Source organism: Hyperolius riggenbachi, chromosome 11 (genome assembly GCF_040937935.1).
Source record: "Hyperolius riggenbachi isolate aHypRig1 chromosome 11, aHypRig1.pri, whole genome shotgun sequence".
NCBI lineage: Eukaryota > Metazoa > Chordata > Amphibia > Anura > Hyperoliidae > Hyperolius > Hyperolius riggenbachi.
In genome coordinates, this window is record NC_090656.1 from 161058519 (window position 1) to 161080115 (window position 21597).

The following is a 21597-nucleotide window of genomic DNA, read 5'->3' on the forward strand; positions in this document are numbered from 1 at the left end:
GAACATAACATAGCATGTAAATAAATAAACACACAAACAACAGTTGGCAAAAAGGCCGCGGCCATTTATTTTTGGGGTAACCAAAACCAAGAATGTTTCATAACCAAATTAAATATCTTTAATATAACGATCAAATCATATACATACCAAAACTTTATTAACAAATGTCCACCCGCAGGGTGACATTACCCAATAGGTACCCCAACTGACTGCGACGAGAAACAAGCGTAACTATAATTCAGAAGGGGGGGGGGGGTGAAGTGCTTGTTTCAGTCGGCTGCAGGATCCACGCAGCCGACCCTTTTATCCTCCTGGCTCTTTTCCCATAGGTTGCTTCCTTCCAGCCAATCCTCCAGCTCCCCGCACACCTGCAAATTAAGCAGACAAGAGCCAGTACCTGATTGGAATACCCTTCAGGGACGGCTCTAACATGCCCGCAGGGTGACATTACCCAGACGACCAGAGCGGCCTAGCCGGACTGGGCCCCCACCACTGCGGCCTCCTCAATGATTGAATGAATATTAGCATTGAATATATCCACACCAATTTCTGATAAGTGAACTCCATCAGGCCGATATAAGCCTGCAACCGAATCTTCCAACTCCACGTGACGGAGAGAGAAGCCACCAATATCACTCATAACTTTAAACATGAATCTGTTTACCCATTTACGAATTCTGTTCATGAACTTCATTTGATGTCTGAACCATACAATTCTAGGGATAATTTCTGAGAAAATTAAAATGGTGCTAGGCAGCTGCAGTGCAAGCCGCCGCACATCACGCTTCATATCACTCATCAATTCGATAGTGTTCCTTTTACCTAAATCATTCCCTCCTGCGTGAAGGATGAGGAAGTCCGGAGCAGGCCACAACTTAAGTTTTGAAAGAACTAAATCATAAAGGGCATCCCAATGGAGACCTCCAGTACCTTGCCATAAGATTTTGTATTGAGCAGGATCTAGAAAGAGATTCTCCGAATAGGGACGGAAGCATGCTCTCCTCCTTGCCAAATAAACGTATGAGTGGCCAACCACCCAAACTGTGACCTTACGACCTGAAATTAATCGATACACAAATTAGGCCTAACATATAATTTTAATCTATTAGACTCCCACCTACTAATTCTCTGAATGTCTGCTTCCGCTAGACCCAATCTCGCTGCCTCTGTGGCAGCGCCAATCCTAAACGAGTGAGCAGTGAAATTAAACTCTTGTAAACCCAGGACAGCCAGGCATTTTTTCAAAATCGCCCGGAACTGAAAGGATGAGAGAGGGGTACCATCATTGTGTACTAAGAAAGACACCGACACCGGCTTGATCCGCAAATAGCTCTCCACTGCTCTGTACGGGCAGCAAACCGAGCTGTCTAGCATGCCAAGGCGGAGCCAGGCCCCTCTACCCCTTTGGTAAGTTTTGGACCTGCAAATAAAAATGAGTAACATGTCTCCTGATGTCACAACATGATCAGACAAAAGATAGGCATTACAATGTTTATTTGCTGCAACTAATTCGGAAATACGCAATGCTCCAAAAAATGCTAGCACAAATGCTGCCGTAAATAAAGTGCATTCATAACTATCTAAGCACACTGTATACAATACTCTGAATAAGTCACCCAGCATCTTAAAGGAGACCGGCCTGCGAGAATCAGGGGTCCTGCTTGACTTTCTGCCCAGACCCTTTACAAACTGATTCACCACCGCATAGTCTCTATGTGTCGGCAATTGTGCCAAACGCCTAAAAAAGGAAACACCTGCCAGCAACCTCAATATTCTATTGTATGAGAAACCCTCATTTAACTCAGCACATGTAGATGCCAGGAAAACATCCGCTCCACACACCAGTGGGGAAACATTGATATTATTAGCAAAAACACACCACTTACTCCATGCTGCTAAATAGGTACACCAGGTGGTTGGGGCAACCGACTCCTTAATGACATCCTGTATCCTGCTCACATCAATTTCCACAGATGAACGGGGCATGGAGTACCAAGAGCATCCGCTCCCGGAGCCGCCAGCCTGAATGAATCCCACTGTTGGCGAGACAGGGCATCAGCTATAAAATTTACTTTACCAGGCAAATAAGAAGCTTTAAGCCATATGTTATGTCTGAGGCACAGAAAAACCATATGTCTGAGCAGGCCAACCACCTGCTTAGAATTTGCTGAAAGACAATTTACTGCATACATGACACCCTTATTATCAGTTTGTACAATAATTCTTTTGTCCTGAAATTGTTCACCCCAAATTGCTAAGGACACTACAACTGGGAACAATTCCAACAATAGGATGTTTTTTACCAACCCGGACTCAAACCAGCTATCAGGCCAGCGTTCCGAAGACCAATGACCCCTCCAAAATGCACCATTTCCTACCGAGCCTGCTGCGTCCGTGCAGAAACACATATCCTTGTCAAGCACAAGATTTTGTTGCCATAAAGACCTGCCATTGAACAATGCTAGGAATTCGTCCCATACCACCAGATCATCTTTTATGTCCTTAACTAAATGCACATGCTGTCTAGGCGGGGACTTAAACCCGGCTATAGCCAGCGCCAGTCTTCTAGAAAAAACTCGCCCTACCGGCATTATTCTGGACGCAAATGCTAGATGCCCCAGCAACGACTGGATTTGTTTCACTGTAGCTTTCTCTTTTACCAACAAAGCATGAATCAACAGTCTTAAATGCACAATCTTAGCCTCCGGCAGGCAAAACTCCATATTTTCTGTATCAATGGTAATCCCTAAAATTCAATCACTGTTGTGATTGGGGCCAGAGGCTACCCAAACTCCTTCATCATAACCTGGAACGTATCTAATACTTGCTGACAAGAAGGGGAACCGCCTGGACCAATTAACAAAAAATTGTCTAGATAATGAACCAAAGAACCCTGCTTAATCTGCTCCTTAACAACCCACTCAAGAAAAGTAGAAAATGACTCAAAATAAAAACAGGAAAAGGGCACAGCCCATAGGAAGGCATTTATCAAAATAATATTTACCTTGAAGACAAAAGCGAAACTCCATATTTTCTGTATCAATGGTAATCCCTAAAATTCAATCACTGTTGTGATCGGGGCCAGAGGCACCCCGAACTCCTTCATCATAACCTGGAACGTATCTAATACTTGCTGACAAATTGGGGAACCGCCTGGACCAATTAACAAAAAATCGTCTAGATAATGAACCAAGGAACCCTGCTTAATCTGCTGCTTAACAAGCCACTCAAGAAAAGTAGAAAATGAATCAAAATAAAAACAGGAAAGGGCACAGCCCATGGGAAGGCATTTATCAAAATAATATTGGCCTTGAAAACAAAAGCCTAAGGAATTCAAACCTTCAGGCTGAATAGGCAATAGTCTGAAAGCAGACTGAATATCTGTCTTTGCCATAAAGGCAAACCTTCCAAATTCCTTAATCACCTTCAATGTCTGATCAAATGTTATGTATGAGACAGAAATTAACTCCTTATTAATGCAGTCATTCAATGAATTATCCTTTGGAAATGATAAATGGTGAATTAATCTGAACTCATTAGGAGCTTTCTTAGGTACTACCCCTAAAGGGGAAATTCTGAAATTAACAAAAGTGGGTTAATCAAATGGGCCTGCTACCCTCCCCGCTGACACTTCTTTCAATATTTTTTGACAGGCAACCTGTGGAAACTGCTCCACCGATTTTAGGTTTGGCACCACCGTGCAACCTTCACCAGCAAAAGAGGGAATATCAAAACCAGCAGAAAACCCATCAAACAGCAGGCGGCTGCTCGCCTGCCTTGGATATTTGTTTAATCAAGGCAGGATACTTTGCACTCTCACTGGTGTCGGAGCTCTTAAGAAAAAGCTCCTTGCTGCCATGGCCTTGACCTCCTATTTTTTTAAAGCAGCGGAATGCCGGGTGATTCCCACTACAGCTATTGCATTCGTGCTTATAACGACAATTCGTCAAAAAATTGCACTGACTCTCATTATAAGCGAAACAAACACCTTTCTTAAAGGTGCTTGCTGGGGACACCTGCGCAGTTTTAGCAACCGCAGACCTTTGCAGAAGCATAAATCCTAGCCAGAAGGCCACCTCCTTAGTTCCCCAAACCAATGAAGAATGAACTGACATCCTCTGACGGAAAGCCTCATCATAATTTAGTCAGGCGAATCCGCCGAACTGCCTATATGCATCGTGAATTATGTCAATTTGCTGCAACAGGCCTGTGGCTAGCTCAGGCTTCTTTTCAATAACCACTGTAGTGTAAATAATAAAAGCTTGCAGCCAGTTCGCAAAAGTGCGCAAAACTGGCTGCTTCCGCTCATCCTCCCCTTCCTTCTACTCTTTGTTTCCTAAATCCTTATAATGAGGAAGAAGTGATAATATATCCATATATTCACCTCTCCATATTTTTTCCTTTATAGAAAGGCTTAAGTAGAAACCAAGAGGGGACGGAGAGCAAGGCAAAGCCTCTTTGTAATGTGTCTCAGCAATACCTGCTTGCAGGGTGGGGGACATTAACTGACCCCCTGCCGCTCCTGCTTCTACTGGGGGGGACCACACCGCTGCTGGTGAAGCTGCAACCTTACCCGCTCCCACCCCCAGCTCCTGACCATCCACTTGGGACTGAACTTTCCCAGCTAAAGTGTAAAACATGCTGAATAATTCATCTAAACGTGCTGAAATTACAGACAGAGACTGAGAATTCACACACTCACCCATCTTAGAAGCATTGGAAGTCACTCCAGTATTCGGCTGAACCTCTGCCCGGTTGCTGCCTGCTAAAGCTCCTTGCTCTGCCAGTGCTGTGCCAGCTACATGCCTGGGGCATTGTTGTCCGGTCCCTGCTTCCTCCAGTCTTTTTCCCACGTTGTGGCCCAGGCTTTGCTCTGGGAGTGTATGTGCGCGGGGGGGCGGAGAAAAGACCCTCCTCGCCTTCCTAGGCCGTTTGCCTAAGCCTGCATGGCGAAAGGTCTCCACCTCCTGCTCAACCTCTATCTGTGCCGAATGCGCCCTTTCAGATGCCCATTCGCGGCTAGCTTCCTCCTCCTCTCCCTCCCTGCTTGAGCTCCGCTCACGTGACAGGGGTAGGGGAGAGGCTACAGGACTGGGATCCGCCTCTTGCATGAACGGTGCAGAGGACGCCACCATTGCTGCTGTCTCGCTGCTCGCATGAGCGAGCAGCTCCCGAAGCCACTCCTCGCTGTCTTCTTCCTGGGACCTCTGCAACACTGCAGCCACGACAGCCTCCATAATCCAGGCAAGTGGTGAGGGGTGAAGTGCTTGTTTCAGTCAGCTGCAGGATCCACACAGCCTCCTGGCTCTTCTCCCATAGGTTGCTTCTTTCCAGCCTGCGAAAGCGGGCCAATCCTCCAGCTCCCCGCACACCTGCAAATTAAGCACACAAGAGCCAGTACCTGAGGGGAATACCCTTCAGGGACGGCTCTAACATGCAGGTGCAAGCTAATTGCTTGCACCTAGCACTATGGCAAAAAATTATAACATTTTAAATATGTGCAAACATAGACAAATAAGAAGCACGTTTTTTTTCCAGAGTACAATGAGCGACAAATTACTTTTCTCCTATGTTGCTGTCACTTACAGTAGGTAGTACAAATCTGACAGAAATGACAGGTTTTGAACTAGTACATCTCTTCATAGGGGATTCTCAGCAAGGCTTTTATTCTTTATAAAGATATTCTCTAAAAAGTATTTAAACAATGATGCTGGCCAGCTTCCTGCTCACTACACAGTTTTTTGGCAGTTGGACAGAGCAATTGCCATTCACTAAGTGCTTTTCAAACTAAATAAATCCCTGAGAATCCCCCATGAAGAGATGGACTCAGGGCCGGATTACTGACCAGGCAACAAAAGCAGTTGCTTGGGGCCCCATCCAGAGTCAAAGGGGCCCCATCAGCACATAAACCAGCCCTCGCCATCCTGTCAGCGGTGGCTGGATGGTACAATGGTTAAAGGGACTCTGAGCAGTGCAGTAATTATGGAAAGATGCATATCATTTTAAAGCTGTCTTTCTCCTCTTTCCATTGATATATAAACCGCCACCCTATGCCTTTTAGTTTTCGCTATTTTCAAGATCAAAATCGCAGCCACAGCAATTTTGCGAAAATAGCGAAAACTAAAAGGCGTAGGGTGGTGGTTTATCTATCATTGGAAAGAGAAGAAAGAGAGCTTCAAAATGATATGCATCTTTCCATAGTTACATTGTATTACACAGGATGACTTTTCTCCAAAGTCGGTAGCTCGATTCAGCACAATGCAATGAAATATAAGGAACCCAGGGGGATATAATTACAAACATCATGCTGGTAGGTGTGAGGATGTAATTAATTAGTTGTGGGTATGGTAAAAGGCATACCCACAGGCACTGCTCGGAGCGTACGTACAAAAAGGGCGCCTGGACAAAAAGGGCGCGGGGTGTAAACTCTAAATAATAATTAATCATTAATAGGGTTTATAAAAATAGTGTGCTATATTTCGTTTACAAATAAAGTTTAACAAAATTATAAATCATTAAATAATGTTTATAAAATCGGAAATTGTGAAAACGTTAATCTTCCCTATTTGTAAAGTTAAACTTATAATTACGTTTATTAAAAAAACAATAATATATGTTTAATTGTTATAATTGTATATTATTGTGAATAACCTTCATTTATGGTTTGTTCTTATAATAAAATCTGAAAATATTCTTTATAACTATGATATAAATATAAGTACGTTCGTAATAAGTGTTGTAAAACATTAGTAATTATTACTAAAATTTTACTAAAACTATACCTAAGCCTACTCTTACACAGAACCCTCCCTGTACCTATCCCTAACCCCTAGACCCCCCTGTTGGTGCCTAAACCTAAGACCCCCCTGTTGGTGCCTAAACCTAAGACCCCCCTGTTGGTGCCTAAACCTAAGCCCCCCCCTGTTGGTGCCTAAGTAACCCTCCCTGTACCTACCCCTAACCCCTAGACCCCTCTGTTGGTGCCTAAACCTAAGACCCCCCTGTTGGTGCCTAAACCTAAGACCCCCCTGGTGGTGCCTAAACCTAAGACCCCCCTGTTGGTGCCTAAACCTAAGACCCCCCTGTTGGTGCCTAAACCTAAGACCCCCCTGTTGGTGCCTAAACCTAAGACCCCCCTGTTGGTGCCTAAACCTAAGACCCCCCTGTTGGTGCCTAAACCTAAGACCCCCCTTTATTATGTGGATAATAATGTTTTACTAATTATTGATGCAAAAAATATTTTGCAATTTACGTAACGTACTGATCGCTTTATTTTGTGAATAATAATGTTTTTTATTATGTGGATAATAATGTTTTACAAATTGTGACTCCAAAAAATATATTCCAATTTACATTACGTACTGATCGCTTTATTTTGTGAATAATGTTTTAAAAACAGTAAGGGATAAAACTTTAAATAAAAAAATATATTGCAATTTACATTACGTACTGATCGCTTTATTTTGTGAATAATGTTTTAAAAACAGTAAGGGATAAAACTTTAAATAATGTTTTAATTATTTAAATAAGATAAATATATTTAGTATTTTCATAAACGTTATTCGGCACGGGTGCATTTTATAAACGTAAATCAACACAAGCTCAGTTATAAATCATTAAACAGCTCCAGGCGCCGTTTGTAAACTTTATTTAGCTCCGGGCGCCGTTTGTAAACTTTATTTAGCTCCGGCGCCCTTTTTTCCTGCTCGGCGCCCATTAAACGTTATTTATTATGGGAGTGAATGGCGGCGCCCTTTTTGTCCACTAGCTGCCTGCGCCCTTTTTTCCCAGCTCCCTGCTCGGAGGCCCTTTAAGGGCTCTGCCTCTGACACAGGAGACCAGGGTTCGAATCTCGGCTCTGCCTGTTCAGTAAGCCAGCACCTATTCAGTAGGAGACCTTAGGCAAGTCTCTCTAACACTGCTACTGCCTATAGGGTGCGTCCTAGTGGCTGCAGCTCTGGCTTTTTGAGTCCGACAGGAGAAAAGCGCAATATAAATGTTATTTATCTTGTCTTGTCGAATGATGCCATGCGCTGCTGATTGTTTTCAGAGCCAGGCTCTCCTCCTAGGTCCTTCTCCTGCTACTGTGCACATTGCCGCTGCCCACTCCTCCCTCCCTACCCACAGAGAACCACAGCTGCAGCAAGAATGATAGCAGCAGATGGCAAACGCTCACTCACCTATCCATGATACAAGCCCATCTGTCTCTGCTACAGTGCAGCCGCTCGCTCCGAACTTCCTGATTCTCAGATCAGACAGGAAGTAGGAAGTAGTAATACTAGTAGTAACAGAGCGGCAGCACACTAGAGGAGAAAGATGGGCTTCGGATGATGGGACCTCTATTGCTTGGATCGCAATAGGTGAATGTGAGTCATCTGGTGCTGTCATTCTCCCCCGCTGCGGCTGCCTTCTCTGATGGACTATCGTATTCACTGGGATGGAGGCTGCATGGTGGCTGTCTAGTTTGGGAGGAAATCGGTTGTTCGGTGGTGGGGGTGGTTATGAAATTCTGTCTGGGGAACGGTTTCCGGTTTGGCGGTGTCCAGAGCTTTCTGCTATTGCCAGGCTGGAGATGCAGGGGGAAAGTGCTGCTGCTGTGATATCTGGCGCCCTCTTCACAGGGGTGCCCTAGCCTCTGAGTGAAAATGTCCCAGCCATTCATCTCTCACTCTGCATTTTGCCGCTGCTATTCCCTGCATTGTGCACCCACAGAGGAAAGCGGTAGCTCGGATGCCCCGGTGTGTGCGGCATGTTGCTGTGCAGCTGCATCTTCTGATTCTATTACAACATGATGGGGGGGGGGCCCAAATCATTTATTTTTCTTAGGGCCCCATTTAGCCTTTATCCGGCTCTGGATGGACTAGTCCAAAACCCATCACTTCTGGCAGATTTCTACTACCTACTGTAAGTGACAGCAACATAGGAGAAAAGTAATTTATGGCTCATTTTACTCACATTTTTGTTACAGAGTCTCTTTAAGCTTGTCCTTATAGTTTCATTGATGACAATTTTCTTGGCAGATAATAATCTTTAGACCTTCACCTTATTACGTTAGCAAGCAGGTCATTGATTGGCTGAGATTGCTGCTGGATTTAGATTACACATTCTATCATATGTTAGAACAGAATACCAAGGCAGCTCGGGGTGACCATATGCTAAAGACTTGCTATAATTGCACCCAAGTTTATGGCATTTTTTTTTATAAAATACAAAATACAAAAAGGTGTAAACTATGTGAAACCAATAAAAAGAATTGTACATGACCATAGTCTAATGCCAGTAGATTATTTGACATCTCCCAAAATTGACTTTAGGCCATGGAAGAGGTTTTGGACTATGACTAAGCTACACATGCACATAAAGAATATTATTATTATTATTATTTAGTATTTATATAGCGCCAACATATTACGCAACGCTGTACAATGTATATATATATATATTGTCACTAACTGTCCCTCATAGGAGCTCACAATCTAATCCCTACCATTGCCATATGTCTATATTATGTAGTGTAAGTACTGTAGTCTAGGGCCAATTTTTTAGGGGGAGCCAATTAACTTATCCATATGTTTTTGGAATGTGGGAGGAAACCGGAGTGCCCGGAGGAAACCCACGCAGACACGGAGAGAACATACAAACTCTTTGCAGATAGTGCCCTGGCTGGGATTCGAACCAGGGACCCAGCGCTGCAAGGCGAGAGAGCTAACCACTACGCCACCGTGCTGCGTAGTGGTTAGCTCCATGATTATCTTCCTGAGTGCACGCTAAGTTCACTATTGCTTCCTTTGCTGTCAAAGCACTTTTGAGTCCTACAGGAGAAAAGTACTTTTCTAACATTGACCACAATTCATCAAAGGGACCCCGAGCAGTAACTAAATAAAAAAACTTTCACTTACCTGGGGCTTCCTCCAGCCCACCGTAGGTTGTGAGGTCCCCCGCCGTCCTCCTGACTCTTCTGCGGGTCCTGCTGGAGGCTCCGTTGCTGGTGACACCCGGGCCAGATGTAGGGCCGACATTTCCTCGTTTTGAATCCATCGCGCCGGCTGCTCAGTGTCATCACGTGCAATACTGTCACGCCGGCTGCCGTGATGACGCTGAGTGGCCGGCGCGATAACGCGGAGCCGCGCGAAGGATTCAAAAGGAGGAAGTGTCGGGTGTCACCGGCAATGGAGCCTCCAGCAGGACCCGCAGAAGAGTCAGGACGACGGCGGGAGACTTCACAGCTTACAGTGGGCTGGAGGAAGCCCCAGGTAAGTGAAAGGTTTTATTTTAGTTACTGCTTGGGGTCCCTTTAAGCTTATCTCCTGTCTTTGATAATGATTCTGAGCTGTTTTTACTGTTATTTTCATGGGATAAATCATGTAGTATTTACTAAGCAATTTACCTCCAGAAATACTTAAAATAAGAACTCTGTCCTTAATTTAATGAGTGATTCCTAAAGTTAACAATTCAATCCTTAAATTAATGACTAAATCATATACGTAAAGACGGGCCGATATGCAATTAACTTTTTCTCCTGAGTTTTCCTAGGTGATATTTTCACACATGTTAATAAAATGCTTTTTAAGCTCCCTGGCGGTAACCCCGAGTCAGGCTCGGGATGGAAATACGCAGCTCTGAGCAGTAATCCCGAGGTGGATCCATCGGAGGTGTGTATTGTGCAGGGCTGCCGCAGATCTATCAAGTGGTATGATTTTTAGGGTCTGAAAGCTCATGAAAAAATTGCACCACTTTTGGAAAAAGAATCTGGAAATAATCATACCGCCAGGGAGGACCACCAACAAAAGATTCCTTTTCACCTAATTGTTGGTACTTTTTCAATTGCAAAGTGCTGAAAAGTTATTTTAAGAGAAGTTGAAAAATTAACAATTAACTCCTGGGAGAAAACTCGGGAGAAAAAGTTAATAGCTTATAGGTCTCACTGTGAAAACTAATCACTACATGTTAAAGAGGAACTCCAGTGAAAATAATGTAATTAAAAAAGTGCTTAATGTTTACAATATTTATGTATAAATGATTTAGTCAGTGTTTTCCCATTGTAAAATCTTTCCTCTCCCTGATTCACATTCAGACATTTATCACATGGTGACATTTTTACTGCTGGCAGGTGATGTCACTGGAAGGAAATGCTCAGGGGCATAGCAATAGGGGGGTGCAGAGGTAGCGACCGCATCGGGGCCCTTGGGCCAAAGGGGCCCCGAAGGGCCCATCCTCAACTACAGTATTAGCTCTCTATTGGTCCTGTGCTCATAATAATCACTTCTATAGATACTTTTAATAGTGGTAATCATTAACAAACTGTTCCCAATCCCCTTCTTGCACCTCTGACACTGTAGTTGCCATTGGCAGGTTTTGGTGCGCCTTAGCAATTGTTATGTATAGAGTGCTTGGGGGCCTCATTGTAAAACTGGCATCGGGGCCCACAGCTCCTTAGCTACACCACTGCAAATGCTGCTTGCTTTTTTTGGCAGTTGGAAACAGCTGTTATTTCCCACAATGCAACAAGGCTCCCACAGTGTGATGTCAGAAGTGGACCTCAGAGCTGTGAGGTGCTGATATCACACTGTAGGAGGGGTTTCACCACAAAATCAGCCATACAGAGCCCCCGATGATCCTTTTGAGAAAAGGAATAGATTTCTCATGGGAAAGGTGGTATCAGCTACTGATTGGGATGAAGTTCAATTCTTGGTTACAGTTTCTCTCTAATAAGGCATGCTTCTTTAGTGAAATAACACTTAAAATACTGATAAGTTTTTACTTGCCTGATTATCACTAGCATGATCTTAGTGGATTGTGGTCATTGGTTCATTTGTACGTTCATTCGTTCGCTAAATCATTCATTCGGATTAACTGCTGTTCCTGTTTCCTCTAATGGTTTATAAATGTTAGGAAGCAAGTTTGTTCCCACACCTATTGGGTTATCAGATCTATTTTATGATTTTCATTAGTATCATCACTTACTTATAACTATTTTCTGTCTTTTCTCTTCCGTTTTAGGTTAAGTGAGGTATTTATGTTTGTGATTGGGGTAGTATTGAAAATGTTATTCACTATTATCATATGTGTGTATTAAGATGACAGTTACATTTCTTCTTCTGTAAATAAATAACATAATGCTATTATTTTTCTTTTTCTACAGATGGGTGGTATGGAGGCAGTAATAACTGGACTAGCAGATGATTTTAGTATTCTCAAGAGACATCGAAAATTATTCACCTTTGCAGCAGCATTTGTTACATTTTTGTGTGCTTTACTGTGTATAACAAATGTAAGTAATACACAGTACATTTATAAAGTTGTAATAATTTAGTTCATATTGCTGGTGAAAGGTACACAGAGATTTTTTATGCATTTAACAGTAAAGAAAAGTTTCTACTCTTACTAAAATTAATGATGTACCAAACAAATTTTAAAGTAAAATTCCACTTTCAATAACATCTTCCATAAATGTTACAGTACTTTTTTTTTAATTTTGTGAACTGTGAATGTTAAAAAATGACTGTAAACCCAAACTGCTTTACTTTTCTAGTCTGAAACCTGTACTCTGTGTTGTGCAAGTTTTCAGTACAGACAGCACTGGAGTAACTATGCGACAGACTTGTTGGGGCGAAGGGGCCCAGACTTCTTCCTTCCTCCACTGCCCCCCCCCCCCCCTCCTGTGCTCCCCTGGCCCTAATATTCAGACCTACAGATCTGGGTGGCTGCAGTGACCAAACTTACCTATTCCCCCGTCTGGTCTCTCCTGGTGCTTTCACTGCAGCCACTAGGTGTCACTATCCTCTCTGCTCTCTGCCTTTCTCTCGGTTTGATGCACATCACATGACGTGCAGAGAAATGCAGACCAAGAGGAAGACAGAGAGCTGAGAGGACAGTGACACCTAGTTGCTGTCCTAAGAGTGTCGTTTGTTATTAGTTTGAATTTATTAATTAATAAATTATTAATTTAAAATAATGTGCCATTAATCCTAACAACATGCAAAGCTGAACTGAAGAGATTTCTTGTTTTTTAACAGTTTGGTACTTTAAAACATTTTTAGTATCTATCCTGACAAAGGTTTGAACGTACAATACCTCTATAAAATATTCTTTGTCAAATAATTCATCCCTATTAGGGAGTCATTTTTGCTTTTAGTGAGATTTTGAATTATCTCAAGTGCTCCTCCTGCGCCTATATTTCTGGCATTTTTTATGTTTCCTTAGGCACCTATGGCAGAGCCCAAATTTCCCCAGTGCCAGTGCCACGTGCTCCCAAATTGTCAATTTCAGTCCTAACAAATTTTGCAACACAGATTCATTAGTATGGAACCAGCACTGTGTCTCAGTTCTGTTAATGTTCAGTCATATGACTGATGTAGGGCTGCTTCCTTCCAATGCGCTGTGGATCCCAAACTGTTTTGTCAGGTGGTTAAAGAGACTTCCTTGATATTTCCTCTTATGTGTGAGATTACTTACTGCTCCCTCATTCTCATCCATATGCTAATCACACCATGTGTATCACATGTCCTTTTTTAAAGTCAGCATGAAATCTATGTGTGGTACAGATAATGAATAGAATATTAGTAGCAAATAAAAGAGTCTCATATTTTTATTTTCAGTTATATAGCTTTTTTTTAATAACATTGCATCATTCTCTAATATTTGCAGTTTATAAGCTAAACTCTGTATTTTAAATTATGAAACAGAGCAGAGCTAATGGCCATTTGAACTTTCCTGCAGTAAAACCTTAATGAATTCATAAGGTATTTTTTTTCATCAGATTCCCTTTAATATTTAACATACACTCTAATTTAAGTATGGATGGGCAGGAAACGGATGCCAGTGAGTTTTCCGCTCTTCCCTTCCTTAGTGTGAGAAAACGCGGAAAAGCCACCGCGAGTACTCAGAGTAAGGCGGCTAATTCCGCGTCCAACATGGCATCCATTAGCCTGACGGAGCACGGAGAAACCGCCGCATGCCCAGTGAACAAGGCGGCGGATTCCGCATCCGACGCGCCGATTTGCACGCATGGGCCTACCACTAGCAGTATGGCTGAACGCGGGGAAACCGCCGCATGCTCTGACAGCGGTGCGGCTGGCCCCGCGTTCAAACCAGCAGATACATTACAACACATGTCTGGTGTGGCTGGTACTGATAGTCCACACAGGTTCAGAAGGACGCGCGCGCGCGTTGAGAGGCAGAGCCTTTATGACAGTCAGAAGGGTGTCAGCTGATCCAGCCGATCAGCTGACAATTCTATCAGGTTTCATTGGTCCAGCACTTAGGGGAGGCGCCAGAGAGCGCTTGTGTATATATACTGGGTGCTGGTCATTTCTCTGGTGTCTGGCGTTGCGATCACTACGTGGTAGCACTCAGACCTTGTCAGTATCTGTGATATTTTCTGTGTTATTACTTCAGGCTAGTTCCAGGGTGTTGATGATCAAGGAACTCACACTCAAGACTAGGGAACTGTATTACCATTCTGTTATTACTTCAGACTAGTTCCATGGTGTTGATGATCAAGGAACTCACACCCAAGACTAGGGAACTGTATTACCATTCTGTTATACTTCAGACTAGTTCCAGGGTGTTGATGATCAAGGAGCTCACACCTAAGACTAGGCATTGTTATTATCTGTTATGACTTTCTGCTTTCCTGACCACTCTCTTGATCTCTGATTTGGTACTTCGCTATATCCGATACTCTGTTGCTGAACCCTGCTTGTCCTTAGATTCCGTATCTGTCTCCTGTCTCTGTATCTGATCTGTCTGTCTGTTGCCGACCTGGCCTGTCTGACCTCGAAAACTATCTTCCTTGTTTGGAGATAGTTCACAGACCTGTCAGTGACATTTCACCATTGGTGTCACTCACACTTGTCCTTCCTACTCCTAGCCTGACCCCTCCCGCGGGAGAGTCTCAGGCTTACGGAAGGAACGTGTTTCTGTGCAGTACTCCTTACTGCTGTGCGCCTGCTCCACAGGTGCAGTCCTCAAAGTATTTCGGTTGCACTATACACTCTTATTACCCAGGTGACCAGAGGTTAGAGATATATCTGATTATCGGTGATACTGCAGATCATCAATAATCGGGTATATATCTGTATTCTCGGTGATACTGCAGATCACCGGTAATCAGACCCTCTCTATGTTACACCGATCATTACAGAATGCCAGACCCAAAATGCAAATGGACGCACACACCGACCGTCTGGGCGCACTTACCACTTCGGTGGATACCATCAACCAAGTGCTGGGTAATCACCGGGCGTTAATTGACACTTTGTCCGGGTCTTTACAAACCCTTCACACGTCTGTGGATGAAGTGCGATCTCCTCCTAGCACAGACATACGTATGCCTGTACCTGAAAAATTTTCTGGTCACAGATCTGATTTCCGAAATTTTAGGAGTAGAGTGTTATCATACTTTGAGTTGAGACCTAGATCTTCAGGAACTATGGCCCAAAGGGTCACATTTATTAAGACTTTGTTATCAGGCGATTCTCAGACCTGGGCATACAGTCTACCCGCTGGAGACTTAGCCCTAACCTCTATAGATGATTTTTTTAAAGCTATGGCAATAATTTACGACGATCCAGACATTGCCTCGACTTCTGAGCGGAAGTTCAAGTTATTACGTCAAGGCAAGAGTCCGGTCGAGGGGTATGCTGCTGAATTCAGAAGGTGATCAGTATCAGCCAGGTGGGACACCTTTGCTCTGTTAGATTGTTTCCTATCAGGATTGTCAGATGAGGTCTCTGATCTTATGTTAAGTCAGCCTGAACCTAAGACCATTGATGAGGCCATTTCCTCGGCCATCAGGATCGATCGTAGGCTACGCTATCAGAGACAGACCCGGGGTAGAAATCATGTAAAGATGGTGTCCTACGCTGCACCTCCTGTGACTCCACCTCCTCCCGTTTCGCCTCCACCTGAGCCGATGCAGATTGGCCAGTCGAAGTTGTCTCAGGTGGAGCGGAGACGCAGGATTTCAGAGCAGTTGTGTCTTTATTGTGCAGAGGGGGGTCATAGGGAAACGCTACTGCCTAGGAGTAGTTGGGGGTAATACCCTAGGCGTACAACTTTTACCCCTAGATGATAAAAGATTGCTTCTTCCTTGTACGATTACATGGGAGGATAAATCTGAAGTCACTGAGGCCTTCGTTGATTCGGGCTCAGCGGCTAATTTTATGGATTACGAATTTTCTAAAAAATTGGGTATTCCGCTCACCCCGGTAACACCACCTATCCAGGTTACGGCAGTGGATGACTCCCCCCTGCAACGTAGCCGTCCTCTGTCTCAGACACCAGAGGTTGGAGTCACTATAGGGGTGTTGCATAGGGAGAAGATGCATTTTTTTGTGTTACACATGACAACCTCCACTATCATCCTTGGCATGCCTTGGTTACACCTTCACTCCCCTCAGATTAATTGGGCCACTGGTCAGCTAACAAGCTGGTCAGCCCATTGCTTTCATCATTGTTTAGTGAGGGTGACCTTGGGTCAGACCATTCATGTGGAGGGAGTGCCGGAGCAATATTCTGAATTTTCAGATGTGTTTTGTCCCAAAGCTGCAGATAAACTACCTCCACATCGCCCCTTCTGTTGCCCCATCGATCTCCGATCTGGTTGTGTGCCCCCTAGAGGTCATCTCTACAATTTGTCTGGGCCGGAAAAGGTGGCCATGCGAGACTACATCCGTGAAAACTTAGCTAAGGGTTTCATTCGCCCTTCCCGGTCGCCTGCCGGAGCAGGTTTCTTTTTTGTAAAGACAAAAGACGGAGGCCTTCGGCCATGCATTGATTACCGGGGCCTGAATAAAATCACAGTAAAAAATCGCTATCCATTGCCTTTGATAGACGATTTATTCACTCAGGTCACCAATGCTAAGATTTTCTCGAAATTGGATTTGCGGGGTGCATACAACCTGGTGCGGATCAGAGAGGGTGATGAGTGGAAGACGGCCTTTAACACACCCGATGGGCATTATGAGTACCTGGTGATGCCCTTCGGGTTGTGTAACGCCCCGGCCATCTTTCAGGAACTCATTAATGAAGTATTCAGGGAGGTGTTGGGTAAATTTGTCCTGGTATATCTGGATGATATACTAATCTTCTCAGATAACCTCTCTGAGCACAGGGCTCATGTCAAATTTGTGCTGCACAAGTTAAGACAGAACATGCTTTATGCTAAATTGGAGAAATGCATTTTTGAGGTAACATCTGTCACTTTTCTGGGGTACATAATTTCCACCTCGGGCCTTTCTATGGATCCTGCCAAAGTCTCTGCTGTCCTGGAATGGCCTCAGCCAGTGGGACTAAAATCTCTCCAGAGATTTTTAGGATTCGCTAATTACTATAGAAGGTTCATAAAGGGGTACTGCACAGTCATAGCACCCCTCGCCAGTCTCACAAAGAAAAGGGCAGATACCAACCACTGGTCCCCCGAAGCTCTAGCTGCTTTCTCCACTTTGAAAGAATTGTTTTGCTCTGCACCCATTTTGAGACACGTCGACACCTCCTATCCCTTTATTGTGGAGGTGGACGCCTCGGAGGTCGGGGTAGGGGCTGTGCTGTCTCAGCGTTCTGGGTTGCAGGGAAGATTATACCCGTGTGCCTATTTCTCTCGTAGGTTTTCACCAGCAGAGAAAAACTACGATATAGGCAACAGGGAGCTCCTAGCCATTAAATTGGCCTTCGAAGAATGGCATCATTGGCTAGAAGGAGCAGAACATACGATTACCGTTTACACTGATCACAAAAATTTGGAATACATTGAGGGGGCTAAGAGATTGAGTCCCCGTCAGGCTCGGTGGTCACTGTTTTTCTCGAGATTCAGATTTGTAATTACGTACACTCCGGGTAGTAAAAACGTTAAAGCAGGCGCTTTGTCCAGATGCTTTGAGCCAGAGACAGCACAGCCCTCAGACCCAGAGACTATTATCCCACAGAGAGTAGTGTTGGCAGCCACAGAGACCTGGAAAGACTGGATGGAGACTTTAAGTCCCTTCCAGCAGGATGTCCCTGAAGGAAAGCCTGAAGGGGTGATGTTTGTACCCCTGCCATTTCGTCTCCAGATATTGCAGATGTTCCACTCCCACAAAAATGCTGGACATCCTGGGGCCACCAGAACACAGGACCTTGTTGCTAGGTGTGCTTGGTGGCCTTCATTGGCAACTGACTGCAAGGAGTATGTTAGAGAGTGTGCAGTATGTGCAAAAAGCAAACCCTCCCGTCTGGCACCTGTGGGAACGTTGCAGCCTTTGCCCACCCCGAGTGAACCATGGACCCATTTGTCCATGGATTTTGTGGGTGAGCTTCTGAGGTCTGAGGGCATGTCGGTCACTTGGGTGGTAGTCGACCGTTTCAGTAAAATGGCCCATTTTGTGCCCCTGAAAGGACTCCCCTCGGCCCAGGAGTTGGCCGATCTTTTCATCATCCACATTTTCCGGCTACATGGCATTCCGGAAAACATTGTGTCAGATCGGGGAGTCCAATTTGTTTGTAAATTTTGGAGGGCATTTTGTCATCAAATGGGCATGGAACTGTCATTTTCGTCGGGCTACCGCCCACAGACCAATGGTCAGACTGAGAGAGTTAATCAGTCATTGGAGCAGTTTCTAAGGTGTTATGTTGCGGATGCGCAAAATGATTGGGTCAAGTTCTTGCCGTTTGCAGAATTTGCGCACAATAATTTGAAAAGCTCTTCCTCTGGATTTTCTCCATTTCAGGTGGTAACTGGAAAGTTGCCTAAGTTCTCTCCACTGCCAGTAGCTTCCACTCGGTTTCCAGCTTTGGAGGCCTGGCAAAAGTCATTTAAGAACATTTGGGGCAGAGCTGGGACAAGGTCCTACAGCACCCAAGGCTGAGACAGCAAAGTGCGCCCCTCCATCCCTCCCACCCCAGCCGCCACACACTGATTGCTATTAGAGTAATAGGTGCCCCAGGGCCCACAACCTCCCCAACACCTTAATATCTAGTTATCTGGCTTGCAGTCACTGCCATGTATCCATTTTTCTTATTTCTTTCTGCTTCAAACACAATTAGGAATGACAGCTGAATGAATTGTGCGCCCCCTCCTACACTGCGCCCTGAGGCTGGAGCCTCTCCAGCCTATGCCTCGGCCCGGCCCTGATTTGGGGGATCGTGAAAAATAATTTGGAGAAGGCTTTTCAAAGTCAGAAAGGTCAAGCTGACAAGAAACGCTCCATAGAGTGGAAGTTCCGGCCAGGAGACTTGGTCTGGGTGTCCACGCGTCATTTGACCCTGAAACAGCCCTCGCCCAAGTTAGGATCCAGATTTGTGGGCCCTTTTCCAGTGACCAGGAAGATCAACAATGTTACTTATGCTATTGATCTCCCTGCCAGCATGCGTGGTGTAAGATCCTTTCATGTGTCCCTGCTTAAGCCAGCAGTTCATGTAGGTTCCACTCCTCCTCCTCCTGTGATGGTAGATGACCAACCTGAGTACGAAGTAGAAAAGATTTTAGACTCACGTGTTGTACAGAACTCAGTGCAGTATCTAGTTCACTGGAAAGGGTATGGTATTGAGGAGAGAACATGGGTACCTGAGTGTCGCATGCATGCAGATAAATTAAGGAGAGAGTTCCACGCTTTATATCCTGAGAAACCGGGTAGGAGCTGTCCGGAGTCCACTCCTCAGGGGGGGGGTACTGTGAGAAAACGCGTAAAAGCCGCCGCGAGTACTCAGAGTAAGGCGGCTAATTCCGCGTCCAACATGGCATCCATTAGCCTGACGGAGCGCGAAGAAACCGCCGCATGCCCAGTGAACAAGGCGGCGGATTCCGCATCCGATGCGGCGGTCCACACAGGTTCAGAAGGACGCGCGCGCGCGTTGAGAGTCAGAGCCTTTATGACAGTCAGAAGGTTGTCAGCTGATCCAGCCGATCAGCTGACAATTCTATCAGGTTTCATTGGTCCAGCACTTAGGGGAGGCGCCGGAGAGCGCTTGTGTATATATACTGGGTGCTGGTCATTTCTCTGGTGTCTGGCGTTGCGATCACTACGTGGTAGCACTCAGACCTTGTCAGTATCTGTGATATTTTCTGTGTTATTACTTCAGGCTAGTTCCAGGGTGTTGATGATCAAGGAACTCACACCCAAGACTAGGGAACTGTATTACCATTCTGTTATTACTTCAGACTAGTTCCAGGGTGTTGATGATCAAGGAACTCACACCCAAGACTAGGGAACTGTATTACCATTCTGTTATACTTCAGACTAGTTCCAGGGTGTTGATGATCAAGGAACTCACACCCAAGACTAGGGAACTGTATTATCACTCTGTTATATATCAGACTAGTTCCAGGGTGTTGATGATCACGGAGCTCACACCTAAGACTAGGCATTGTTATTATCTGTTATGACTTTCTGCTTTCCTGACCACTCTCTTGATCTCTGATTTGGTACTTCGCTATATCCGATACTCTGTTGCTGAACCCTGCTTGTCCTTAGATTCCGTATCTGTCTCCTGTCTCTGTATCTGATCTGTCTGTCTGTTGCCGACCTGGCCTGTCCGACCTCGAGAACTATCTTCCCTGTTTGGAGATAGTTCACAGACCTGTCAGTGACACTTCACCATTGGTGTCACTCACACTTGTCCTTCCTACTCCTAGCCTGACCCCTCCCTCGGGAGAGTCTCAGGCTTACGGAAGGAACGTGCTTCTGTGCATTACTCCTTACTGCTGTGCGCCTGCTCCACAGGTGCAGTCCTCAAAGTATTTCGGGTTGCACTATACACTCTTATTACCCAGGTGTCCAGAGGTTAGAGATATATCTGATTATCGGTGATACTGCAGATCATCAATAATCGGGTATATATCTGTATTCTCGGTGATACTGCAGATCACCGGTAATCAGACCCTCTCTATGTTACACCGATCGTTACAGAACGCCAGACCCAAAATGCAAATGGACGCACACACCGACCGTCTGGGCGCACTTACCACTTCGGTGGATACCATCAACCAAATGCTGGGTAATCACCGGATATCTGTATTCTCGGTGATACTGCAGATCACTGGTAATCAGACCCTCTCTGTGTTACACCGATCGTTACACTTAGTCATAATACATTGGGTATATTTTAGTTATGGGACATTTAAGGGAGGTTTGGTCAGAAGAGGGTCTCCTTGCAATTTACTCTTGCCTCAAAGTTGTGGCCAAAAATAAGGTGTTAGTAATACTATAAGGAGGACTCAATTTGAAATCTGGAAGCTTATTGGATAGCAAGGGTACCTACAGATGCCTACCTCTGCTTAGGAGAAAGAGTGCATATACATATACCTTTAAATGCCAACCTCTGTTTAAAGTGAACCTCCGGACTAAAAATCGACTCAGCAGCACTGAAAAGGCTTGGTGTTTCTTTAACAGTTTCACAGCATCAGAACTTTGTTTCTCCTATACAAGCCTCATTTTTAGCTGCACAGAAGAAAACTGCCCGGGCTTTTTTCCCCTGATGCTGTGCAAAGCATGATAGGATTTCGGATGTTGTTGTTCTCTTTCTGCTGTTTTGGTGCAATTTTTTTTTTTTTTACATTTTGAATTTGACATTTGAAGCCTAGCGTGTGCAGCTGGAAGGGGTGATCAGGACACAGGACAG

General features: G+C 44.7%; 1 protein-coding gene across 1 annotated transcript in view; it reads left to right on the forward strand.

Annotated features, from left to right (window-relative positions):
* The window catches only part of SLC6A2 (solute carrier family 6 member 2), a 444356-nt gene that overhangs the window by 320934 nt on the left and 101825 nt on the right, over positions 1–21597 (forward strand). Inside the window, exon 9 of the mRNA XM_068261624.1 lies at positions 12143–12271. Coding sequence (XP_068117725.1) covers positions 12143–12271 — 129 coding nt within the window. The remainder of the gene's footprint in view (positions 1–12142; positions 12272–21597) is intronic.